Source organism: Pinus tabuliformis, chromosome 2_1 (assembly GCF_031772625.1).
Source record: "Pinus tabuliformis cultivar Carrire ecotype Pingquan chromosome 2_1, CPIR1, whole genome shotgun sequence".
Lineage (NCBI taxonomy): Eukaryota > Viridiplantae > Streptophyta > Pinopsida > Pinales > Pinaceae > Pinus > Pinus tabuliformis.
This window is the reverse complement of record NC_142299.1, coordinates 459,885,689-459,913,361: the sequence shown is the minus strand read 5'-3', so window position 1 is coordinate 459,913,361 and position 27,673 is coordinate 459,885,689. Positions and strand designations below refer to the sequence as shown.

The 27,673-nt window shown below is 38.5% G+C and overlaps 1 protein-coding gene across 2 annotated transcripts; it reads left to right on the top strand.

The window, feature by feature from the left end:
* The first annotated feature begins 431 nt into the window (after positions 1-431).
* Positions 432-27,673, top strand: LOC149200908 (DNA-directed RNA polymerases II, IV and V subunit 3-like). 2 transcript variants are annotated; one of them, XM_089402819.1, is made up of 5 exons: positions 432-587; positions 756-1,069; positions 1,163-1,327; positions 8,246-8,483; positions 27,078-27,673. In XM_089402819.1, the coding sequence occupies exons 2-5, from the start codon at positions 762-764 to the stop codon at positions 27,357-27,359; spliced, it is 993 nt and encodes a 330-aa protein (XP_089258945.1). In that variant the 5' UTR covers positions 432-587; positions 756-761; the 3' UTR covers positions 27,360-27,673. The 2 variants fall into 2 exon arrangements, with proteins under 2 accessions (XP_089258945.1, XP_089258946.1); XM_089402820.1 differs by having other exon boundaries at positions 471-1,069.

The following is a 27,673-nucleotide window of genomic DNA, read 5'->3' as shown; positions in this document are numbered from 1 at the left end:
ATTTATATTAAAGATACAATTTCCATATATTTAAATTTATTTATTTTTAGTTTTGTATATAATTATTAAAATTTAATAAAATAATTATTAATCAAATTACACTTTTATTTTACTTAAATTACAATTTTAATACATAACTTTTTTCAATATCTTCAACCATTCTAATTATACAACTTGAATAACTGAAATACTAAATGGAGATTTAATAAGGGAGTTTTTGGTGTTTCATTGTGCAGAAACTAGCTATCAAACTTGCGATTCCAATAAATTCCTACCGGATTTCTATCAGAAAAACCCGCAAGAAAGACTTTCAACTTTCAAAAAATCAAGTTATAGACAACTGCTGGTTTAATAAGTACTTGGAGTAGCTTTTGAACAAAATTAATTGAAAAACCAAAACCTATACTAAATGGAGATTTAAACAAGTACTCATATTCAATCCTGGATCTATATATTCACACACGCACCATTCCACACTGAATTTTTCGCTCAACGCTTTTACTCCTGGAAAACCGGTTGTTACAGTGCGCGCAAGGGCAACGACTTGGACATGCCCTACGCGTGGGAAAGAAACCTAATCGCTACAGGTGAGCATTTCCAGCCAGCTATGCTGCAGTTCTGGTGGAAGGTTTTTTCAGTATTGTAGTTCAGAATAGACCTTCTTAGATTATGTACCCGGGGGTGGTAATGATAAATTGGAACACCTACTACGGACGGCATTGAATAGTAACTAACTATAAGTGTTTGCGGGACAGAGAAACATGGAGAGCCAAGGGCAAATGTCGTACTCCTACCAACGCTTCCCAACAATCAAAATTCGAGAACTGAAGGATGATTACATGAAGTTCGAGCTGAGGAACACGGACCCCTCCATCGCCAACGCCCTTCGCAGGGTGATTATTGGAGAAGTACCCACCATCGCCATAGACCTTGTCGAAATCGAGAGCAACTCCTCGGTCCTCAACGACGAGTTTCTTGCGCACAGGCTTGGTTTGATTCCCCTCATCAGCGAGCGCGCCATGGAAATGCGATTCTCCCGTGACTGCGACACCTGCGACGGCGATGCCCAGTAACAATGCTCACCTTCCATTCTTTCTGCCTTTGTCTTCCTAATGGGAATGAGGTTGATGATAGACATTAATGCTATGCTGTGGTTTTTCAGGTGCCATTATTGCTCGGTGGAGTTTAAGCTCAACGTGAAATGCGATGGCGATCAAACCCTAGATGTCACGAGCTTAGATCTCGTGTCTTCCGACATGAGAGATAATCCCGTCGTCGCTGTGGACCGTGCTGCCGATATGAACGTCTTTGATCCCTCTGAACAAAGGTCTCTTTAAACATTCTCCATATATAGTTTTTCAAGTGGAAAGGAATGAATGTGATTCTGAAGTGGATTGAACTAACTTAAATCGATGCCTCTGAACAAATGTTCTTTAAACATTCTCCGTCTTAAGCTTTAGAAATACAAAATAATACATTACTCTTTATCTGGTTCCGAGGGGGATTAAACTCGCTTAAATTGCTAAGAAATATGGGCTCACATTTACTTGGTCGTCTTTTTCTTGTTCTTCTCGTTATTGAAAAATGGATAGAGTTAAGTTCATTAATTTTTACAAAATAGACTATTGCCACTGTTTCACAACGACATACACTCCATTGGTGTGGATGGATTTTTGACATTAAATTTCATCCCTTTTTTTAAATACAGAAGACTTCGCCTAAAAAAATATTCTTACCAGAGAAGAAGCATTGTTGCACAACGCTGTAATTAACCTTGTCTTGAGCATTTTTTGAAATACTACAGCAATCTCTTCCTCTGAATTTCATGTTATCCCTCGTGCTTTCTTAAGCATTTTTTAAAATACTATGGCAATCTCTTTCTCTGAAACTTATGTTATTCCCGTGGGGCAGACTACAGGGATAATTGAACCCCGGTGGACTGCCCTAACATTTACCAAGTTAAAACAACAAAATTGATCTAAAAGAGGTCAACACTGCCCTAACATTCACCAAGTTAAAACAACAAAATTGATCTAAAAGGCAACAGTGGGTCTTTTATCGATGGTGAAGTGGGGCAGTTTCATGTTGTGGTGGGCCGGGTGCCAGTCCTGGTTCGAAGGCAAAGTGGGATGTTTCATACACCGTTTCATGCCCGGGTCAAGGTTCAAATCCTATGAGATACATTTTATTTGGCGTCTAGCTTGCTGTCATATTTCACATTTTATTTAAGCATGTTGTTTCTTGTTGAGGTTGGACCAGGTGCAAGTCCTGGTTTGATGGTAAAGTGGGGGTGTTTCATATCCTCACCAAGGTTTAAATTTCCCATAGATAGATTGCTATCTTTCACATTTTCCCGCTAGATTGCTGTTTTGCTTAAGCAAGCATGCCGTTTCAAGTTGTGGTTGGGCCAGTGGCAAGTCCTAGACGAATTTGTCTAAATACCCCTAGACGAATTTGTCTGAATACCCTGCATCCCGCATCACAGCTTAAGGGATGCTTTCAAGTTTTGTAAGCCAATGACGTTTCATTGTAACACAACCAGAATGGGGAAGGGCACAGTTACTGCAGTGAATAATAATTGGAAGTTTATTGTTAAAACAATAATTATGAAAGAGTCATATTCAACTACCAATATCTTAAAATCTGTTTCTCTATCAGTTGACAGGGTGTGAAGGCCATTAGAACGGACCTCATCAAAGCGGTAAAAACTTGAAAAGGGAGCAACTGTTAACCTACACTTTATACATAGCATAGCAATTCCCTGCCGCTCTACCCAGAACGTTACCAATTTTATTTTTAGGAATTTTTATTTTTATTGTTTTATTAAAATTTTTCTGAAATAAAGGAAATAGACAGCATACGATCTGTTCAAACTGGAGAAATCCATTGCTGCTCTTACTTTCCGGATATCTATACTGTTGGCATTATGATTCAAGTGTTGTCCTTGATGGCAACTCACTCAGAGGTTGGTACAGGTGCTCAGAGACTGGTACAGGTGATGACAACTTAACTAGTGGACAGATCTCAGTACAGCAGGACAAGAAAGAGATATACGCAGGTTCAGCAAGGAGAATCAGCGTGTACACGCAGGTTGGCTTCAGTAAAAGCGCGTACATGTGAAAACGTACCTTTGGTCAGTGGCAGTTAGTCCTTGGAAGTTGTGCCTATGGTTTTGGACCATGGCGTCTCGACGGACGTGTTGATCCCTAGTTTTGAGGTTGATGGTATTGTGTTACTATGGTTTTGGCTCTTGGTATTGAGCAAGGCCTAAGGCTATATAAGGAGAAGATCACTAGGCCAAAGTGTGCAAGTGTGAGTGATGAAGATCTGAGAAAGTGTGTGATCCAAGTGCTGGTTATGGGTTGGTGATCTGAACCAAGGTTTCACCCATGTGGAGGATGATGAATGATGGAACGAGATCTCAAGGCTTGGAATGATTATCTTCATATGGTTTGACTCTGGAGAGACTAGATCTACTGACGCATGTTTATGATCTGGTGATTGATGATGCAGGTTGTACTACAATGATGATTGTCTTATGGATCTAGTATGAAAATGTATGAAACATGGTCCCGAGTAGATTGTAGGCCGGCACCTACGTACTGGTAAACATATCAGCCAGTACAAGAGCCAGGGGGTTGTAGCTCCCTTCCACTAGCAGCTGGAAAACGAGTAAAGAAGCATTCTGTAGGTAGGCACCTACGTACTAGTAAATGGATCGGCTAGTACAAGAGCTAAGAGGGTTGTAGCCCTCTGCAGGTTGTAGCCTGCGTGCTGGTAAAGGACTGCACCAGTACATTGTAAAAGAAGTTCTCATTAAAGAAGAAAGAGACAAATTGCAGCAGGTGGTTTTCACCCACATTGGGTTTCCACCTTATATCATGGTGTTCATGTGTGTGGCATTTGTGTGATGATCTGTTCTGTTATACTGCACCTGTTTACTGTTAATATGCTTAATAATGTTCTGATGCATTTACTGAAGATAAGATTAACTGAATCATAAGATCTCTGGATATACGCTAGTTGCATTAGACACAGTCGCGTATACACGCGGGTTCACTTAACTGAAGTCGCGTATATGTTTCTGAGTATGAAATTGAAAAGTTTTATCTGATCTGATAATACTGATTCACCCCCCCTCTCAGTATTATTTCCAACAATTGGTATCAGAGCAGGTCCTTCAGAGAAGCTTGATCGCTTGAAGGAGATTCGTAGAACAATGGGGAAGAAAGCACGTCAGAAGAAGAAGACAGCTCAAAAGAACAATGACAACCTGTCGTTGTGTGGAAGCAAGTATTCAGATCCTGAAGCACCTCAAATTGAAGATGGACAAGCAAATGAAGCGTCAGATCAAATCATAGATCAACAAGATCTACCTAGCAAAAGGGAGAATGCCCTCAAAGAAGAAATCATCAGATTAGAAGAACAGTTGGAATGTGCCTCCAGAGTTCGAGAAATGCTGCTAGCACTGAATAAAGAGCAAGAAAACGAGATCCTCAAACTAAGGCATCAGTTGGATGAAGGAAGGAAAGTTGAAGAGACCTTGAAGAAGCAATGTCTTGAAAAAGAAGAACAACATCAAGTTGAGGTAAATATCTTGAAAAGCAAATTAGAAGAAAAGGATAAGCTTTTACGATTTCAAGATAGCTCTAAAGTCTTGGATGATATTCTTAGTAGTCAAAGATCTCCTGCTATCAAGACTGGTCTTGGTTTTCATGAATATGTTGAAAGTGAATCTAGTTCACAAGGTGAGGCAAGAAACTCTAATGAGAAATCTGAAATGCCCAAAAAGGAACAACCAAGGAAAGAAATTCCTCAAGGAAGATTCTCTACTCCTAACTATGGACGTGATAGACGATTATTTCCTCCACTGAATAATGTTGAATGTTTTGTATGTCATAATCTTGGACATGTTGCAGCCATATGTAGAAGAAGAAGGTTTCAAGACCATCATGCAGAAAGATCATCACATTCAAGATACTTTAATGGATATTGCTTTTCTTGCAATATGTTTGGCCACAAAGCTGCTGATTGCTACAAGAGGAATATGAAACATGTAAGATGCTATGCATGTAACAAGTTTGGACATAAAGCAAGAGATTGCAGGAACAAAGCTCATGATAAGAAGAAATCATCAACATGCGTGAAGATATGGAAGAAGAAGGAAGTTCAGTCAGAAAGATGTGGCACAGCACAGGGTACTCAGCACAGCACAGACATAACAGACTCAGGGGGAGCTGAAGGTATAGAACTTCAGTGTTCTGATTCTCATACGCAAGTTTCATGAAGACAAGTCGCGTATATACGCGAGTTACAGGCTGCAAAGTCGCGTATATGGAGAAAGGGCAACAGAACAGACCTAGGTTCAGTCATGGTTGGCTCAGGCTCAGGGGGAGCAGAACAGACTCAGGAAATGGTTCAGACATGGTTGGCTTACACTCAGGGGGAGAATATTCTTCGAATAATGCATTGTTGGCATTATGGTTAGAAGGTGTTGATAAAGTCTATGAAGCTAAATGATACATCTTACTGTTTAGGAATGGTATTGCAGGCTGATGCTTATGGTACAGATCATGATGCTGTTGGTGGCTTTCATAAGTCTTGGTCTAGATATTTCATCACTATGTCATGTATCTCTTTTATGATGTCAAGGTCATGTAACGGCCTATGTTGGTTTCCCCACTATGCCTGGGATGAATGATGAAATGTTCATGTATTATCATGTATCTTCACATGGTTAGGTGGATGAGTCAATATTGGTATATCCCCACTAGGTTGGGTGATGAATGTATGTTGAGTCTTTTGGTGATAGGAAGGTCTTCTATGATGTATAAGTCTTTGTTCTTCTTGAAGAACATCTTTTGCAGATCTTGCCTACAGTCAAGGGGAGCATGAACAGCACAATTCAGCAAGAGCAGGATGGATAGATTGGTACACTTTGGCATACACAAAGGGGGAGCACATTTGGAGATTTCAGCATGTACTCATGGGGAGTATGGACAGCAGTATGGACAGCAGAAGGTATACCAAGGAAGAGAATATCTTGGTCCACCCTTTGCCCTTGATGTCAAAGGGGGAGAGTGACTTGGTGTGGTGGTTGCCATCAAGTCCAAAGGGGGAGATTGTTGGCATTATGATTCAAGTGTTGTCCTTGATGGCAACTCACTCAGAGGTTGGTACAGGTGCTCAGAGACTGGTACAGGTGATGACAACTTAACTAGTGGACAGATCTCAGTACAGCAGGACAAGAAAGAGATATACGCAGGTTCAGCAAGGAGAATCAGCGTGTACACGCAGGTTGGCTTCAGTAAAAGCGCGTACATGTGAAAACGTACCTTTGGTCAGTGGCAGTTAGTCCTTGGAAGTTGTGCCTATGGTTTTGGACCATGGCGTCTCGACGGACGTGTTGATCCCTAGTTTTGAGGTTGATGGTATTGTGTTACTATGGTTTTGGCTCTTGGTATTGAGCAAGGCCTAAGGCTATATAAGGAGAAGATCACTAGGCCAAAGTGTGCAAGTGTGAGTGATGAAGATCTGAGAAAGTGTGTGATCCAAGTGCTGGTTATGGGTTGGTGATCTGAACCAAGGTTTCACCCATGTGGAGGATGATGAATGATGGAACGAGATCTCAAGGCTTGGAATGATTATCTTCATATGGTTTGACTCTGGAGAGACTAGATCTACTGACGCATGTTTATGATCTGGTGATTGATGATGCAGGTTGTACTACAATGATGATTGTCTTATGGATCTAGTATGAAAATGTATGAAACATGGTCCCGAGTAGATCGTAGGCCGGCACCTACGTACTGGTAAACATATCAGCCAGTACAAGAGCCAGGGGGTTGTAGCTCCCTTCCACTAGCAGCTGGAAAACGAGTAAAGAAGCATTCTGTAGGTAGGCACCTACGTACTAGTAAATGGATCGGCTAGTACAAGAGCTAAGAGGGTTGTAGCCCTCTGCAGGTTGTAGCCTGCGTGCTGGTAAAGGACTGCACCAGTACATTGTAAAAGAAGTTCTCATTAAAGAAGAAAGAGACAAATTGCAGCAGGTGGTTTTCACCCACATTGGGTTTCCACCTTATATCATGGTGTTCATGTGTGTGGCATTTGTGTGATGATCTGTTCTGTTATACTGCACCTGTTTACTGTTAATATGCTTAATAATGTTCTGATGCATTTACTGAAGATAAGATTAACTGAATCATAAGATCTCTGGATATACGCTAGTTGCATTAGACACAGTCGCGTATACACGCGGGTTCACTTAACTGAAGTCGCGTATATGTTTCTGAGTATGAAATTGAAAAGTTTTATCTGATCTGATAATACTGATTCACCCCCCCTCTCAGTATTATTTCCAACATATACTGCCTGACAAGCACGAAATGTTAATACTGACAACAGTTCATTGATTGTTGCAAGGTTCCTTTTATCCACTGTGGTGTCATTGTTGGTTAAAATAAACAGATGGGCATGTGCACGACCTTATCCATTGCTAAGTGTCTCACTGCATGACTTAAACATAGTTAGCCCTTGCACTATTTTTGAAATTGAGTTTTGTCCTCTAAACATCAGCATGCATTGTTCCATTGCGGTGAAGGGATTATCCAGCTACCAAAAATTGAATTGTTTGGCTGTGTTAGAGAGGGTAAAAATCTTACTGTAAGATTGACTGAAGTTAAAAGCTCATACATAGAGGATAGTATGTGTTGGGCTAAGAGTGGTATCATTGTTTAAAAGATACTTGTATACTGGAAGAATATATAGGCCACACAGGTAGAGAGAATGGATGAATAGCATTGATATCTGTGAGGTATATGGCTATTTCTTTCCGATTTTTCCCATAATGAATGGACTTTTGACCTTTTTTGGATAATTTAAGCAATTATGCACTCTATTCTGATTGAATATTGTTATTTTAAAGTATTCTGGGGTTTCTTTTCAGATTGAATTTTAAGTTTTAACCTTTATAGGATATCATAATGAAAACTATTGCTGCTATTTACTGTGTTGATTTCTTTCACTATGTTTGAAACTGTTATGGAGGTCTTTTACTTGAAAGTGTTTATTCTTTTGTAACGGTGAAACTTATTTGCATGTCTTATGTGTGTGTGTTTGTGTGTGTGTGTGTAATTGATTATAGTCCAAGTATTTGGTTTGCAATGTTGTAGTTTTTGTTGCTATGTTGCAAAACATTTTTATTGGTTTTAGGGAAAACAACTAATTTTTAACTGCTAGGCAGGGGAATAATCATTGTGAAACTTCGACGTGGCCAGGAATTGAGGCTTCGTGCAATAGCCAGAAAGGGTATTGGCAAGGACCACGCAAAATGGTCACCGGCGGCAACAGTTACTTTCATGTATGAGCCTGATATTCACATTAATGAAAATTTGATGGAGACTTTAACCCTTGATGAAAAGCGGGAGTGGGTTGAGAGCTGTCCCACAAAAGTATTTGATATTAATCCAGATACACAACAGGTTTGTCAGTGATTTGCTTTAATTTATTCAAACTTCAATGAATTTGCTTTAATTTGTTCAAACTTCAGACAGTGTGGAGAATGCATTCTTCAGAAATTTTGGAAGTATTCATATTTTTTTCTTGTTAGAGTCTATGAAGGTTACATAATTTCTTGCAACTTCTGTTGCTCCATCTGATATTTTAGGAAACTTGCTTTCAGTTTGCCTTGGCATCTACCATAGAAAACAAGGATGTTTAATTTCAATGTAAACTAGATTTAAATCCAAGACAGGATGACCAAAGTAGCAAATGACTTATATTTTCCATTCCCATAAAGATATCCTTATCTTATTTAAGAAAAGGTAATGACAGGAAGTTACAGTGGTTAGATAAGTTGATTGGATATGCCCCAAGTTGGTTTGCTTGAAACAATGTTTTGGGGGTTCTACACAACTAGCAACTAACAGAGAAGTGTAATTACTATTAATAGGTTCCCTAAACAAATATTAAGGAAATGGTATAAATTGTACATAAGAAAGAAATTATTCTAATTGGTATTATAAGAATGATACAAACTAATGGCCTGCAGCAAAAGTGCAGCAATTGATTATTGCAGAATCAAGGAAACATTTCAAACTTTCTTAGAGTCAAATTAACTAAGGAAACAGTTCAAGGTGGGAGATTTTTGAGGTCAAAGGATGTATGAACCAAACTCCTTTGATGGATTCTTGCAAGACAAATTTTACACACCATAAAGAATCAAGATTGCAAAAGAGATATTGCACTTTTTAATATGGCACACATAAAAACCCTAATTTCAGAAATATAGCGTGAAAAGTGGATGCAAATGGCAATGGACCTATACAATTCCAAGAAGAATTACTTCAATCAATCCCAAAGAAGTCTCCCCATGAAAACATCTCCCTCTCAAGATAATCCTCTCCATAAAGATCACATTACATCCAAGAAGAAGAGACAATAGCTACTACATGCTGCTTTAGAGAAGAAGTGTTAGATTTCTTGCAAACCTAGCACCCGACACTTAATTCCTAGAGGAAAACTGATCTACTGATTAAATGCATAAGCAGATTCCTAACCCAAATTTAGGGCTGTTATAAGCTAGGGCTTGAAAGATATGCAGATTTAGGGCATACAATGGCATATAGCAGCTCTAGAAAATAGCCTATAGGCCCTATAATGAATAAGATCAACAAAGGACCAATAGGCTATGAAGGAGGCAAGCTATGGTCAAGTAAACAATAGTTTTAGATGGCTAAAAACATATATGTCAACAATAAATACCAAGATGTGATCCCTAATTTTAAGGTTAAAATATGCAATTAATGTTAGATTTTGCCTTTTAATTATTAAATGCAATCCCTTCCAATAGGGCAATAACATATGGACATAAAATTGCTATAAAATGCAGATTTTAAGCTAACACTAACCTTGGTTACAAAGAAATTACAGAAAGATAAATTTAATTTGATCAACACCTACTAGATTAGTGCTTTTATCTAATCGGGCAATAGAGTCAGTTAGGGTGAGGTCAATGATTGAGGGCCTCATATGAAGAGGGTTGAAGACTTTATTTCTTCACTTAGAAATCCTTGCGACTTTTCTGTGTGGGAGATTTTTAAGGTTAAAGGATGTATGAACCAAACTCCTTTGATGGATTCTTGCAAGACAAATTTTACACACCATAAAGAATCAAGATTTCAAAAAATATATTGCACTTTTTAATAAGGCACACATAAAAACCCTAATTTCAGAAATATAGCATGAAAAGTGGATGAAAATGGCAATGGACTTATACAATTCCAACAAGAATTACTTTAATCTATCCCAAAGAAGTCTCCCCATGAAAACATCTCCCTCCCAAGATAATCCTCTCCATAAAGATCACATTGCATCCAAGAAGAAGAGACAATAGCTACTACACACTGCTTTAGAGAAGAAGTGTTAGATTTCCTGCAAACCTAGCACCCGACAGTTAATTCCTAGAGGAAAACTGTTCTATTGATTAAATGCATAACTAGATTCCTAACACAAATTTAGCAGAAACAAATTTATCAATATCAATCACAAAAATGACACAACATATTCTTCCCAATTAGAGTTCTTCATTAAATTCTTCAAAACTTACTTGGGCTCCCTTTGGTGAAGATAGCCCAGTTGAGGAAATACATACAACACTGGGTTGATCTAGCTGATCTAGCCCTCCTTGGCTGATCTAGATCTCCTTGCTACCCCTTCCTCAGATCCAACAAACTCACTGAGATGCCTCTCTCAATCTTGTGCTACTGTATCGTGTTGTCTCCTTCTCCTTAGCCTTGCATCTATTACTTTACATGGAGCTCTATCACTAACCCTAATCTCCAATGTGATTGATGGTTGAGATTGGATCTTGCTTGACTTGAGATCAAGGGTTGAGATTAAAACATAATCTCTAAAGTAATTTACTTTACTTTTCCCAAGTTTACTTTAACTTGATAAGCCAACATAGTAATTATGTGCTTTTCCTAAGTCTAACTTAGGTTAAGTTACAAAAACAACTTGTTCACATTAGAGCAAGTATTCAAGGCGATTGTGGGTGACTTTTGCACGCCTAGACAATTAGGTCTGTGTAGAAATACCTGCTTGAGATACAAACATCAACACTCCCTCTTAGCAAGTGAGGTACTTCTGTCACTTAGAACTAACTTTGATCCTAGAATTGCATTTGTTATGTTGACTACTTTTAAACTAGAAGCCTTTGTTGCCATCTATTTTAGAAACATCATCAAAATCTTGTTGCCCTAGGCCTGGTTCGTAGAAGCCATTTTCTCTTAAACATATAAGGTCATCTCGTACCAAGAGTCGACCTTCTTGACAGACTTGGGGTATCTGTTGACTACTCTCTTCCTGAACTTGAAGGTTGAATTTATTTGAGCTACTCAATATTCAGAGGTACTTGCTCCTTGTTCTCTCTCACTGCTCTGCTTCGTGCCATTGCTCGAATAGACTAGCCCTTTAGCCTATTCGTGTTGCTCTATCTAACGCCTATGACATGTCCCTCATCAGAGCTAGAATTTTTGGGTCATAGCAATGCCTTCCCATCTTGGAAATCCAAACAAAACCCCTTCTTCTCCATCATAGAAATTGTGAGTAGACTACACCTGAGTTTTGGCACCCACATCACGTTCTTAAAATTTTTTTGTCCCAATTACTTTTTCAATTTATTTATTTATTTTTTATTCTTAGTGTTTAAGAGGCAATTGGGTCGTATGACAAATTTCTTCAGGTTCCCCTTAAAAAATACTTTTTGCTCGTATGATTGCGACTAAACCTAGCCCCGATGATCTAGTATGACCTTAGCACATGTGATTTAGAGATCATTACCTCAGAGTTTATGCTTTGATACCATGTTAGTTTTTCTTACCCTAACAATCCAACAATTAGGCCCTAGCAAATTTACATCTACTGAATAAAAGCACAATTAGGGTATAAACAAAATAAATGTAGTAGAAAGTGAAATGTACATATCTCAATCATAAAAATTACACAACATATTCTTCCCAATTAGGGTTCTCCATTAAATTCTTTAGAACTTATTTGGGCTCCCTTCATGGGAAAATGACCCAATTGAGGAAATACATACAACACATATCTCATTCAGCTGATCAAGCTCTCCTTGGTTGATATGGATCTCCTTGCTGCCCCTTCCTCATACTCAACACACTCACTGAGATGCCTCTCTCAATCTTGCCTTACTGTGTGGTGTCTTCTCCTTTTCCCTAGCCTTACTTTTATAACTTTACATTGACCTAAATCACTAACCCTAATCTCCAAAGCGATTGATGACTAATATTATGCCTTACTTGAGATCAAGGGTTGAAATTACAACATAATCACTAAAGTAATTTATTTTACTTTTCCTAAGTTTACTTTAGCTTGATAAGCCAACATAATAATTATGTGCTCTTCTTAAGTCTAATTTACGCTAAGTTACAAAAACAACTTGCTCACACTAGAGCAAGTATCTAAGGAGGTTGTAGGTGACTTTTGCACGCCTAGACACTTAGGCCTATTTAGAAGTACCACCCGAGTTACACACTTACACGTTTTCTACAGGAATTACTTCAATCAATCCCAACAAAGTCTCCCCATGCAAACATCTCCCTCCCAAGACAATTTGCTCCATAAAGATCACATTGTGTCCAAGAAAGAAAAGACAGGAGCTAGTGCACATTCCTTTAATGACGAAGTGAGTGAATGATGATGATGAATAATGAAAGTGACTCCCCTCTATTTCTATGAAGGTAACCAAGTCACTTTTTCATAATTTTACAAGAAAAACCCTTAAAAATTTGCTTAAGCATCCAACTAGGTCAAAGGTCAAGTCGACCTTGAGGTAGATCAAAAACATAATAAAAATGTCAAAATAACCCACACGTGTAGGAATAAAGACATTCCACCATGACATCATCCTCCAAGATTGATCAATCTCCATTAAGCAAGTGATGAAATGGTCCATGAGTGCTCCTCACTCCAAGAAATCATCAAAGTGCATGGGTGCATTTCCAAAAGGCACCTCCTCCACCATGATGCCATCCCTAAAAAAACTTTCGTCACCCTCCTAGGGGTAGGGTTGGCGTGGCATAGTCTAGGACAAGCATTGGCATCAAGGCATGGTGTGCTACTTGCTAGCCTTCCCAAGTCATCTCAGTGACATCCATCCTCATCTTTGTTCTAGAATTTGGGAAACACCCATCAAACATGGTCAAGGCTAGCTTGGAGGTGTCTTGAGTCCATTTGGGCACATCATCAAGTAATATTAATACCTAAGATTTCTGGCCCAACGTTTCAACATCTAGAGGTTTGGGAGCATGTGGAATCTGCTCAAGGCCCAGTGCTCATTTTTGGAGGGGAAATGTTGGGTTTACAAGGTCACATCAGATCTCAGAACACGACAAAACATCCTCTTGAGTGTGTTGTATAGGAGAAAAGCCATATGTCAAGGGATCTTTGTTGTATTTGTGATATCAAGTGAAATCAACATTATTAGGGACAAAAACTAGTAAAACATCATAGTGGGCCATATTTAATGCTAAGGTTACAAAAATATTTCACATAAGATGTATCTACAAATGTCTTACTAGCTCAAGATTTGTGAACAAGTTATCTCACTTATATTAAGGATGAATAGGTCACCAACCCTATTTGGTTTTTCCAACACCCAAGGGGAATCACATGTCCTATGTGGACCCATGAGTCCATAGTTGCAAGTGATAATGTGGTCATGGAGTGGGAAATATTTCAAGGAAGATGCCACAACCATGAGACTGGTTGATGGAGGTCCAACATCTTGAATATAATGATGTAAGGAGACATGAGTTACCCCTTTACTCAACTTGCTTTTTCCACCCTTGTAGTGTGCCTTTTACTTTAATGATTTATCTTTCTTTGGTGCATAGCTTAGGAGACCAAGCTTGCTTTGTGCTTTTCCAGTTCCCCTTAAAGATGTAGTGGTTTCTCACTCATTGGGGTGGGACATTCGAGAGTTCCTTTATTTTAGATGAAGCATTAAATATTTGAGGAACTGGGTGATGGCTCATGAGGGGTGCCAACTCATGTTAGCCTTTTTCTCAAGTGATAAATAAGTTCCAACCATCTTTTGCATTTTACATTTTCTTTCTATTGTGGTTTTATATGCTTTTATAGTTCTTCCAGCTGCATCAACCTTCGAGGCCAAGTTTGCGGGCCTTGACTCAAAGATGTGGATATAGGGTGCCAATCTCAATGACCAATGGCAATCAACCCAAATAATGAAGATGAATAACAAGGATGGAATGTGGTAAGTAAGGATTACCATAGACACACTATACCAATTAGTGCCCTTCCTAAACCATAAGGCGTTAGAGGAGGTCCCATTGGACTAGAGTCAAAGGCTAACCTCCTAGGTGAAATGTGGGAACAAGGATACAATCAGGAGTGGTCAATTATCCAGTTTTCCCTGTGAGTCATGTCAATATGCCCTTAATGTTAAATGAAAGCACATAATTGCTAAAATGGTTAATGTACCTGCTGATGGATGACCCACCTTCCTTCAAGAAGAATGCCAAATGGGGGAAGCATTGATCAGAGCAATAGGTGGAGGGCTCTGATATAAAACTATTTGAAGACCACCATGGTGCTGTTGGCTAGATAGCTGTCATATGAGGAGAAAAAATTTCTCCTTTGGGTTACCTACTTTTGGTGGGTAACAGTCACCACCCCCCGAGTTGGGCTATGATACCACTGGGGAGCAATAGGGAAAGAAGGTTCTAAATTCAGTTTAAATAGGTTCAAGGCAAGTAATTTTCATTGCTAAGTTCTTTGAGGATAGAGTTTAGTAGTTCTTTGTTACACAGTCCCTCAGAAGTCCCTTCCTTCAGTATTCTTCACTGTTCAGTGTGTGCATAGTAAGGTCCAGGTTGATATCTCATAATTCCTACAGAATTTCCTTGGTTTCTTATCTTTTTTACAAGGTCGAATGGCTCATTCTCATGGCTGGTTTGTTCTATGGTGAAGTTACTTTGTTTTTCTGTTATCAACCATCTCTAAAACTTCTCTTTGTTTTTCTAACGAGTCCCTCTGTCCCATTTGAATTTTTGCATGCATGAATGATAGAAAGAGAATTCCAACACAACTTCTTTTTAGTTCCAAGAATGTAGGGAAGACAACTTCCTAAATTTTAGGAAATGATGGCCTAGATTAAGGGAGTTGTTTTCTTTGCTTCTCTTAATCTCATTTACCTTTGCAAACTAAGTTTTAAATAAGTGATGGTTCAAGGTAACATAAGCTATATGTTTTAAGGCATAAGTAAATAACCCTCCTCATACCCCCTCACCTTTCCTCTTTCTTGGTATCATCTCCCCTTTAGGTGCTCTTGCTTTGTTGGCCTTGGTCATTTTTTAATTAATTCCAGACATAAAATATTTACAATATCAACAACACCATGTTATATCTACCTCATGGTGTGAGTCCAATAGGAACAAAATACCCATGCAAAATAACTAACAATTTTAATTACAAATATTTTAAGTAAAATTGGATGTTACAACATACCTGTGGATTCCCTTGTGATGCACCATCAAAATAAATCCAAGCACAAGACGGATCTATGACCTCTATTGAGATATGCCTTGGAGGATGTTTCACTTTGATTTGTTTGAAACTATTTAGTATACTTATACTTTACACTAAATAGGAAGTGCCTTTACTCTTTATATGTCTGCATTCTGACAAAAGTTTTTTAGACTGTCCTTCACTTATACCCCTCCAAACATTCGTCAGCCCCAATATAATTTGTACGTCTTTCTAAACTTGCTCAATATATATATAGCTAATAGATGTTGGATCATTTCTTCACTTACCTTGCACAATAAGCATTCATTGAGCCTGTGATGAATTCTTTTTTGCAAATGACCCATGTTAAAACCTTTTTTTCTGACAATTTGAAGCTCTAGGTGACTAGTGTCTTTGCAATCTCAATTGAGCAAGTATATTGTTGAATTTAATTACCATAGCATCAATTACACAAGCTAGAAATTAAATAGTGAAATCATGAAAATTAGTTTCACACATGCACAACAAATCAACTTTTCATCCCTATGAAAAAATTACAAGGAAATTTCCACACATTGCTCGAAAAACAACATTGCACAGATACCAAAAACACATTGAAGTTTGAACTAAGCTTGTACATCCTGCTAAAGAACATAAACATCAGAAAATTGTTGTACGATGCTATACATACGTATGTATGAACTTTCATATGATTGTACTTAACTGTTGTACGAGACAATGTGTTGCTTGAAACATCTTTTTCCTCGTGGCCTGCTTTTTCTCCGTCTTTGTTGCTCAACTACTCATTGAAAGCCTCTACTTTACTCTGTTTTTATACTTTGAGCAGAGAATCTACTTTTAAGATTGCTCCTAGTCTATATCATGCGTGATATGCAATTTTATGCATGATACACAATTTTATACATGATATGCAATTTTATGCCTCTATTAAAGTGATCTACAAAATATAACTTTTTTTTCCAAAAGTAGAATTACTTTTTAAAAATATCGCAAACTACTTCTTGTGTGTTTACATTGAACATGTGCAGAAATTTTTGTCAGAGCCATAATTCTCAACACTCGCTTTTAGTAAGGAATGAATTATGCACCAATTCAAGTTTGTCACTGAATGCCTCAAATGTCCCTTTTGTCATAATATTAGTTACATGTTGATTTGTGGGAATATGTTGGAGCTTTATTCTCATTTGAACCTTGTCTCATTTGAAGTGATATTTGATTTCAATATGCTTGGATCTGTCATGAAAAATTGGATTCAAGTAGAGTTTGATACAACTTTGATTATCATAGAAAATTATTGTAGGCTCCCACCCCTGATTAAACAATCCCGTGAGTAACTTGTGAAACTAGATGGCGTCATAACGAGCAGTGCTAGTTGCCATCTATTCTGCCTCTGCTGAGCTAAGTGCCACAAAAGTCTGCTTCCTGCTAAACCATGATATAATTGTTAATCCCAAAATAAAGCAACACTTCAATATGCTATTTCTGTATGCTACATTGCTTGCCAAATTTTAAGTCCAAGTAACCCTACAACTTTACTTCACTTTTCCAAAATATCTTAGACCATTCTCCATTGTGCCTCTCAAATACTTGAACACATGTTTTGTTGCTACCCTATGTTTCTGCCTTGGCTCCACCATGAACTAAATTAAGGTGTTCACTTCAAAACATATCATTGGCTTTGTATTGACCAAATGCACCAAGGATCCTACATATCAATTGCTTGTACATTGTGGAATCCACCAACTTTGAATATGAAGTTGTCACCTTCTTCAGATTAGTGATCATGGGTGTGGCCATAAGTCTACAATCATCCATCCAAAACCTCTTCAAGATCTGAACGACATGCTTACCTTGCCCAAGGAAGATATCTCTCGGTCTCTATTAAATCTTCAACCCCAAGAAGTAATGCAGTAAGCCAATGTCCTTCATTTCAAACTCAGTTGCCATGTTTGCGCGGCATAACATTTTGTAATGAACTTCTCTGCACCTATCAAAAACAAGTCATCTACATATAACACAAAAATAAGCATATCGGTTTGAACAAATATGTAATATAAGTTAGAATCTACTTTGCTTTTGGTGAAGCCCTTTATCTGTAGATATCCATCAATCTTGGAATACCATGTTCTCGGTGCTTGCTTCAGTCCATATGAGGCTTCTTTAAGTTGCACACATGGGGCTTGCTTCCATTTACCTCAAAGCCCCGAGGTTGCTCTATGCACACTTCTTCCTTAGTGATTCCATAAAGGAAAGCTATCTTCACATCCATTTGATGTATCCCCATTCTCATAGATGAAAGCAAAGACATAACTCTAAGTGTACTTGGTGACTGGAGGAAATGTTTCCTTGTCCACTCCTCTATTTGGAGAACCCTCTTACCACAAACCTCACTTTGAACTTCTTAGTGTTTCACTCTACAACATGCTTGATTTTGTATACCCACTGGGAACTTATAGTTGACTTCCCTTTTGGTCTTGGCACTATGTCCCAAACATTATTCTTCATGATGGAGGTGTACTTCTCCACCATGGCATCTTTCTATACTTGTTGATCTCTTGCCTCTTGAAAACTGGAAGTCTTGGAATCTAGAATGTTATTTATTTATGCCATATAGTTTGGAAACTTCTTTGGAGGTTTGCTCTCTTTGAAAGTGCTCCTAGGAGTCTTAACATGCTTTGGAGCATCCCTTAATGTTTGAACCACAGAGGTCTCTTGACAAAAGTAAAAGGGGATTTTGCCTTTCCCTCTTCACCTTAAGGTTATTGTACTATCTTGGAAATTATTGGTGACACCAACTCAACCTTCAAAGCTTCTTGCTCCTCATCCTTTGTCATTGGAATAGGCTTACAGGACATCTTGGTTGTAAAGTATTCTTTAGACTTCACATCTTGGCTCACTATTGTCTTCCTTTGCTTTGGAATATAGACCTTATAAATATTGGAAGTCTTATTGTAACCTATAAATAAACCCTTCATTATGGAGGGCTCCATCTTAGCCATTTGGAACCCTCTTCTCTACTAGTACATGGATATAAACTAGACAAGTAAAGATATGAAATTGAGTCACCTTTGGCTTCACACTAGTGAATGCTTCCTTTGGTGTCTTGCTTCAAGATCTTGTGAGGACACCAATTCTAGATGTAGATTGTCGTGTTGCATGCCTTTGCGCAAAGAAATATCGACAAGTCTTGGTCATATATCATGGCCTTAGCAACACCTATTGTGGATTACGTCTTCTATTCGACCACCCCATACAATTGTGGGTTTTATGGAACTATCAACTCCCTCTTATTCCTACCTCCTCGCAAAAACACTTGAACTTGTTTGAGGTATACTCTCCCCCATTATCTCTTCTGAAGATGTTGATCTTCTTCTTTGTCTATTTTTAAACTAGAGCTTTGAACTCTTGAAACTTTCTAAAGGCCTCATCCTTGGTCTTTAAGAAGTAGATCCAAGTCTTGTGAGAAGAATCATCAATAAAGGAAACATAATATATGCTTTTTGTTATTGATGATATTTACATTGGTCCATAAACATCTAAATGTGGTAGGTCTAAGGTCCCTTTAGACCTATGCTCACTGCTTGGGAAAGTAGCCTTGGTATGCTTGTCAAGTGTGCATCCTTTGCATACACTATGCTATTCAATACTGAACTTTGTCTAGACCTCTAACTATCTTAGAATAGGAAATGCCTTGTGATGCAGCCTGTTCAATCCTCTTGTGTCACAACTTGCACAAGCGATTATTGTCATGTACCAAAGCTTGAACATGTTCATCATATAGCATATACAATTTACTTTCTCTAACCCCTTCTATTGAAGCTCTATCTAGGCTAGAATCCTTCAACTTGATGAGGCTTCACTTGTTATTGAACTCCACTATAAAGCCCTTATCTTCAGTGATTAAAACTTAAAGCAAATTCTTCCTAAGGCCTAGAATAAACATGTCATCATCAAGATCTAAATAATTATCTGAGGTGAGTGTTGAAAATATTAGCGAGAAAAGGGTTCCTTGATTTGTGCCTTAATCATAAGAGCTAGAATGAGTTTCTTTTATGGCATTCTCAAGTTCCTAAAAATAAGGAGTCCAAATGAGTTATGAAGCATTTAACTAATGTGTTAAAATAAAAGGCCGAGTTATTTGAATTTTGTCTTCTAATGTGAGTTATATATTGGGAATAGGACGAAGAGTTTGAGTTAGCCTCCTAAATTTTAGGAAGGATGAGTTAACACTGGAGTGAGCCTTTGTTAACTTGTGAACCACCAGTTCAACTTACCTAATATAGAACTCATTAATTTTAACCATTCGAATTGCCTTTAAAAAAGGAGGAACAAAGGCACAAGTTTAATCATTGTTTTGGTGAACACGAGTTGGTATGAGACCAAGCAACAGGAAGCACGACTTTGTGCGTGGAGGCTTGTGGGAGTTTGAAGAAGGACGAGTTCCTTGGGTTAAGAAGTAGGGATCAAGGTGAAAGCAAGGGTGTTTCACCTTGGAAGAATGATGGAAGAACTTGCTAGAAGAAGTCAGCCTAACTACTTGTGATCATGTTGGCCTAAAGGACATGTAATGAAGTGTGTATATAGCCACACTCAACCTCACTTAGAGGCAAGCAACTCGACAAGCATTCGATCAAGAAGAAGTGCGAAGTAGAGTCCAACAACAAGAACTGCGAAGAAGGATTCTTCTAGGAATAACGAAGAAAGGATCCTTTTGGGGATAACAAGGACAAGATTCTTCTGGGGTCAGCAAAGGAAGGATTCTTCTAGGACTTGTCTTGGGTTATATACTCTCTCTTGTGCGAAGAAAGAAGAAACAAAGACATCATAAGAAGATCAAAGGAAGAACCTATTACTACATCAAGTAGACTAGGGTTTTTGTTCTAGGGTAAACCGAAGAGATCTAGGGTTTCTGTTCTAGGGTAAACCTAAGAGATCGAGATTCTCTAGGTGATCGAGATAGAGACTTAGATTCTCTAGAAGAGACCAGTAAAAGCCTAGAGACCGAGTTTCTCTAGGGGAAGCTGAGAAGAGGCAGTGTGAAGGATAGAGACTGAGTTTCTCTCGAAGTCGAGGAAAGCAGTTCAAGATCTAGAAGAAGTCAAGGCAAAGAAGAGGCAGAACATCAAGGTTAGTGACAAGGTTCTTGGGAGGATACTAAAGTCAAGGGTCTTTGTCATGGTCATGGTATTCGTCAATTGAAGATCTATAAGAAGAATTTTGATCGGGTTTTCCTCTCAAGAGGTGAGAGGTTTTGCCTCTGGCTGACTAGCCTACACATTGTGTCACTTGTCTTCTATTGTGCATATTGGTAATTGTCTTGATGAAAAGAACATAATAATAATATAACGAAGAGAAGACTACAAGCTAAGAAGTAAAAGGCAATTATCAAGCAGATAAATCTTTTAACTCTTTATGCCTTAGATTTCTCAACACCTTCTTCAATAGACTTCTTAAGAATAAGCCATGTATGATATCCTTCATAATGAGCATGGAAAATTGAAGGCTAAAAAGAAGAAGATTGATGATAGTAATCGATTTACCTATGTTGACAATACCCGGTTTTGAGCTCAAACTAATAAGCTACAATCATCTGAAAAAGATAAGGAACTTGATGAAGCCAAGAAGGAAGTGGAGGATCTCAAAAGCAAACTGGTAGAGGCAAATGATAGGGAAAAAAGCTTGACAAGCCAACTCAAGGAAAAAGAAAAAGAAAATCCAAACAAATGGAACAAGTAGAATAAAAAAAAGTAGATCACCTCTTTGAAGAGGGAACTTGAAGAAGCCAAAAGGGTTGAAGACGTCTTAAAAGGTTAGATAAAACAGAAGGAACAAGATTGGATAAACCATGAGCTGAAAATTGTCACCTTGAGTGCTGAAGTAAACAAAAACTGAGAAGTTCACAGGTTTTGGAAGACATTATCAATTGCCATAGATCATCATTCATCAGGACAAGTCTTGGATATATTGGTGAGTCCTCATATTCCAATGATGAAGCGCAACCACATGTCAAAGAAGATGAAGAGCAGCGACAGGAAGAGAACCCTCATCCCAATGATGAAGAACAACGACATGAAGAGAAGTCTCATCCGAATGATGAAGAACAATCACAAGAAGAGAAGTCATATGTAAGGAAGTCCTATCCCAAAAGTGAAGAGCAACTACATGTCAAGAAGTCCCATCCCAAGAATGGAGAGAAGCCTAGAATAGACAGGTCATCATCAAAATCTAAGTAATTATCTGAGTTGTGTGTTGAAAATATTAGCGAGAAAAGGGTTCCTTGATTTGTGCCTTAATCATAGGAGCTAGAATGAGTTTCTTTTATGACATGCTCAAGCGCCTAAAAAATAGGAGTCCAAGACAAGTTATGAAGCATTTAACCAATGCGTTAAAATAGAAGGTCAAGTATTTGAATTTTGTCTTCTAATGTGAGTTGTATTGGGAATAGGATGAAGATTTTGAGTTAGCCTCCTAAATTTTAGGAAGGATGATTTAACACTAGCAGTGAGCCTTTGTTAACTTGTGAACCACCAGTTCGACTTACCTAATATAGAACTTGTTACCACTCAAACTAGCAGGGCGTCCTAGAGGGGCACTTGCTAGATCAAGAGCAACAATGAAAGCTTAAGCCCACTGTCACAACAACTAAAGCTTCCTACTCTTTACGGATTTTCACTGATGGGAGGAGACCTGATATATGGAGAATCACTCATGAAGAATTGATCAACTAAAATGGGTGTGAAGTGATCTCGGGGACCCTTTCATAGGGAGGCTCAAGAATGGGACTTGCTTGCTTCTCAAGCAAGGTGCAAGGCTTCTTTCTAGGAGAAGGGGATGGGGATTTAATGGTTAGGTTTAAGGAGTGTGAATTGTAAAGGAGCTCCCAAAACTCTAAAATTCTTGTTGAACTTGGTTTCCCAAGTGTATTTTGAAGAGTTAACTTTCCAAAAGTATGGGACCACATGGGGCCAAGTGGACCTAGGTTAGGTCAAGAGGAAGGAGTTTAGCAACTTATGATAAACTTGACCTAAACAAGGAGGTGAAGGGGATCAAAGAATTGAATTTCAGTTAAAGGTGTAAAATGATTCCTATGAGGAACTAGCCTAGGGAAACTTAGGGTAAAAACCTATCTTGAGGCTAGGGCTTGGGATATCTCACAACCCCATCTTCGAAATTTCCTCAAATTTGGAGGAGGTCTAGGAGACACAACACAGTAGAGGCGAAGAGATCTATTTTTTCTTATGGGTTGTTTGTTGGGAAAATGATGCCTTAGGAGCCCTAATGTGGCTAGACCTAGAATAAAGAAGGAGAGGTGAAGAAAAATGTTTGTTTGAGTGATCACCTTATGGTCAACCAGTGCCTAATCCCTTGGGGAGATTGGAGTCAAGAAGAATATGAAGATAGACTTCGTTTCTTGGTCAAGGAGGCTATAAGATCAACTTCGCTTGTCATTTAGGGAAAAGGAGAGTGACCTTAAAATCTTTTATACTTCATTTGCAAGGTGAAGTGGCTTGTCAGGATAAATCCGATCATAGAATTATCTCTAGGAGAATTCGTTCAACATACATGGCCCATATTATATAAAAACATCATTCCACAATTTCGCAGTAAATGCATGCAACAACTAGCCCTAGTATAGCCAAAATTTCAGTATAATTGCATGTTTCAAAGTAAAAGAATAATAACATTAAATTTGTACTTACATGTAAGAGAATATATCCAACCACCAATAAACTTGCCAATCATGAAGCTCCAAGACAAGAAGAGGCAATCCAGATTCCAGACATTAAAATTCATCTATGTTCCAAAATTTCGTCCACCAAGAAGGAATAGCGAAAATCTCAAGTGAGATACAAGTCCAAACCAAGGGATGATGAGAAATGAACTCTCATCATTTGTATTTCTACACCTCTAAGGAGTTTGATTTAGCTATTTGAGCTTACATTAGCTCATAAAATAAAAATAATGTACAAATAACTAACTTTTGGTGACAAACCCACCAAACTAGGTCATAAACAAAATAAGAAGCCACTCAAGAGGTCAAATGATCAATAATACATATTGTTAGACTCTCTAAGAAGCCTGATGAAGTCAATAAGTGCCATAATGATGAATAGGATTTCCAAAAGTAATGGACAAGGGGTTGGACCCTTGTTCTCTACATAATAAATTTGTGGTGCTCTCAATGGGTGTGAGGGCACACAAGTGACCTAATGGGTCTCCATGTAAGTCGAAGATGCTTGTAGACCATCTATAAGGGATCAGATGATGGTGTAAGTGATGCCACATCAACGTACAAGTCCTTGGTCATCTTCCAAGTGCATGGTACCACTGTGGGGCCGCTGGGCAATGGTGAATCAGCTGCATCTTCTTCGTCCAATAGTTGAATCTCGAGCAATCTCTGAACATCTCTGGGGATCCATGGAGTGTTGTCTACTGCTGTGGAGGCCCATGGCTCTCAACACACACACCTACATGTGCCAATGTAGCCCTCTGGAGGGTCAGGACCCCGTATAGGGAGACCAAACCCAAGATGGAGACCACTTGCAATCTTGCATAAGATTCAATGCCCTTTAGCCTTCTAGTACAACAAATCATCAAGGAAATTGAGTAAAAGAGCTCACAAATCATGGACAACATGTAATATCCCAAACATGATATTTGACTGATTTTGTAGAAATTTAACTCAACCAAAAATTTCACTATAAAATTACTATTCGATTAATAGAAGATTGCCATGTAAAATATAACAAGTAAAGTGCATGCAATTCAACAACACAATGAGCAGAAATATTCTCAGCTTTCATTATAATAGATGACAGAAAGAGTGTACATGATGATATAGCTAAAATCGCTGAGATAGACAATCTGGTCTCCAAAACTGATTTACTCTGACGCTGAAGCCAACCCTCCCAAAACTGAACTGAAATCAATCATTGCACCTGTGATTTCTGGTTGAATCCACCAAGGAGATGAGATGGGTTTTTGTCCACTCTCACCATGATCACCCAAGGGTTTCTGTCCTGGGGCTACTGCTGAAGTAGAGAACCGAGTTTTCAAACCTCTTCACAAGAAGAAAATACAAATCGAAGATGTCCCCTAATGGCCTCCTCTTCTTTTTATAGATCTGATGGACCCCTCTAGAAGCTCCTATTTTATTATTATTTTAATCATTGAGCACATTTCCCTTAATTAAAATATTCTTTTTAATTTGGGAAAATGGTAAATTGGCCACCATGCTTCCTTAAAACCACTGAAAATTACTTCTAGCCATCCCATCGTATAGATTTTTCTCGTTCCGGCTCCAACAAGCTATTACACTAAGGTGTTCTGCCAAGTATTCCTTTTGAAATGCCACTTTAAGCGTAATTAATGGAGTCAGGCCTATTAATAACTCAGTTTTTTATAGCTCTGGGAATGCAACAGAACGAAAGGAAAACTGTGTCTGGACTGTGACCTCAGACACGTCCAGAAACTGCGCTGTCCCTTCCTCTTCCGCAGCCCTACTTCTGTGCTGATACACAGCCTCTTCAAAACTTCTGTTCAGGCACTTAAAGACACCAGACCAGCCCTAAACTAGAGCACAATCCCACCAGCAACAACACAGAATCTCGACCTTATTCTCATGAGATAAAGCACTCAAAAACAGCACCAAACTGCCCAGAATTTGTACTTGCTTTCAGCTAACTCCTAACCAAACTTGGCTGCCCAAAAGAAGATACCCCAACATGGCCTCCTTCACCTTATGCGAGATGTACTTGTGATGATCTTAAATCTGTTCCAAGAGCTCTGATACCATGTAGAAAATCTACAAAATTCTGCAAGTGCTAATATGAACAATCTGAAACTAATTTCATTTCATATAGACATAGAATTTCTCTACTTATTTTGCAGCAGAATAGGAACAGAAATAAACACACCATCACCATAAAATAACACAATTTTTTCAGGGAACCCAACCAGGAAAACCTTCTGTTTGATTATTGATAGAAATTGAGCAATAGATGTCTTACAAATACAACTTGTTTGAATCTAAAAACAACTTTGTTTTCCTGCCTTGAACCAGGCTTGAAACCCTTGCAAGATTGCTGATCCCTGCCTCCTAAATTTATGCGCACTCTTGAGCCCTATTTCCTTGCACTAGAGCTCCTAAATCCTAGCACAATAGGCCTCCTATTAAATAGGGATTCTCCCTATTTCTGTGCCCACTCTCCAAGGAAATCTGCTCTCTATCAAACTTGCACAAGCCTCAACACACAAGCACCAACCTGTGCTCTCTACTGCTTTGTCTCACCAACTCGTGCTCACAAGACAATGATCAATTCGTGCTTTTGCTCCTCCTTCTAAAGCAATTTAAATGGCTAAGTTTAGTGAGTTTCTAATTAAGGAGTTTGCTTTTGTGATTGATTGAGTTCGCATGAGTTAACTATTCATGCAACTCTGTCTTATCTCAAATAAATCACCAACCTGTGCTCTCTACTGCTTTGTCTCACCAACTCGTGCTCAGAAGACAATGATCAAATTGTGCCTTTGTGCCTCCTTTTAAAGCAATTCAAATGGCTAAGTTTAGTGAGTTTCTAATTAAGGAGTTTGCGTTTCTGATTGATTGAGTTTGCATGAGTTAACTACTCATGCAACTCGTCCTATCTCAAATCAAGGACTTTGGATTCAATCACACATTCTTTTCCTCAATTAACTCTCACTAGAAGGCTAATAACTCGGTCTTCCACTTTAACACATCAGTTAACTGTTTTTAAACTCATCCCGATTTTTAGGAACTATTCCTAAATTTTAGGAAATCATCATAACTTATAAGAAACTCGAGCATGCTGAGGAAAAACTTGTTGTGGTTCCTTTGATTAAGGCACAAATCAAGGAACCTTTTCTCGCTATTATTTTCAAGACAACTGACCAAACTAGACAGGAGGCTTCCTCAAATCAGCAACTAGCTTAACCAGTTGACCCTGAAGGGCGAGGCAAAAAATTTCGTGTGAATTGCCACACCGATACAGCCGGTGACGAACAAATCTCTTTGTGCTGCTATTTTCTTCCCATCCTCGTAGATCACTATCAAGAGCTAATGCTACATCAGGTCCACGGTGTTCTCTACAACCATTACTTGACACCACATTTGAATAAAAGTGCAAATTTCATGGGACAGTCGCCTAGCCTTTCAAAGCGTTAAAACGATATGCAACTGAGTTTCTAGTGATTAGTAAAAGAAACTGCCCCAGTCATATAATCTGTCATTCATGTATATCTATCTTACAATACTCTTCCTACGTACTGTCATTCCATTTGTGCTAGTTCTACAAATGCTCTTTTCGAAGCAGTGGTTAAAGATAACAACTATATTTATTGTTAGTCTGGTAATTCTTCGTATCCACATCCTTCCTTTTTGACATTTTTAATTTTTTGTTCTAAAGCTTTATGTATGTGCCTGCGGGCTGATCCCAGTTTCAAAACATTTCTTTGGTACCGATTCATGGTGGAGTTTTATTTTGCAGGTATATGTGCACGATGCTGAAGCATATTCCTATGATGATGAGGTCATCAAGAAAGCTGAGGCAATGGGAAAGCCAGGACTTGTGAGCATTAATGCTAAAGATGACAGTTTTATATTCACTGTTGAATCCACAGGCGCACTCAAAGCTTCTCAGATGCTTCTTAATGCCATTGATATTCTTAAACATAAACTTGAAACAGTTCGGCTGTCGCCAGAAACTGAAGAAGATGACGCACAATTCATTGATCTAGAGCAGCACATGCGAGGCGGAGGTGGAAGATGATCATGATGCGTAGTTGGTATCTAACTTGTACCATTTTTTACTTTAATTTGCGTTAGGAGTGCTTTGCCACTTTGTTCTGTAAAGCATCGCCCTGCAACAGTGCTTCAAACTTTGCAGATAATTTTGATGGAAGAAATCCCTAAAGATCCTTGAGGTTTTAAGCCTGTTTAAATAAGATATCATACATGCTAATGCAGTACTATTTCTATAGTGGACACACAACAATCAGTGTACTTGAAGTATATTTCATGATTGGGAGTATTGTGAAACCTATTCCTGGTTTTGTAAATACAGGATATGATGTGCTTAACTAA

What these genes read in the sequence shown, in the direction of transcription:
- LOC149200908 (XM_089402819.1), top strand. Translation starts at nt 762, where the DNA reads ATGGAGAGCCAAGGGCAAATGTCGTACTCCTACCAACGCTTCCCAACA. An exon ending in ACCTGCGACGGCGATGCCCA is followed by an intron (nt 1,070 to 1,162) that starts GTAACAATGCTC and finishes GTGGTTTTTCAG; the next exon opens with GTGCCATTATTGCTCGGTGG. An exon ending in TTTGATCCCTCTGAACAAAG is followed by an intron (nt 1,328 to 8,245) that starts GTCTCTTTAAAC and finishes ACTGCTAGGCAG; the next exon opens with GGGAATAATCATTGTGAAAC.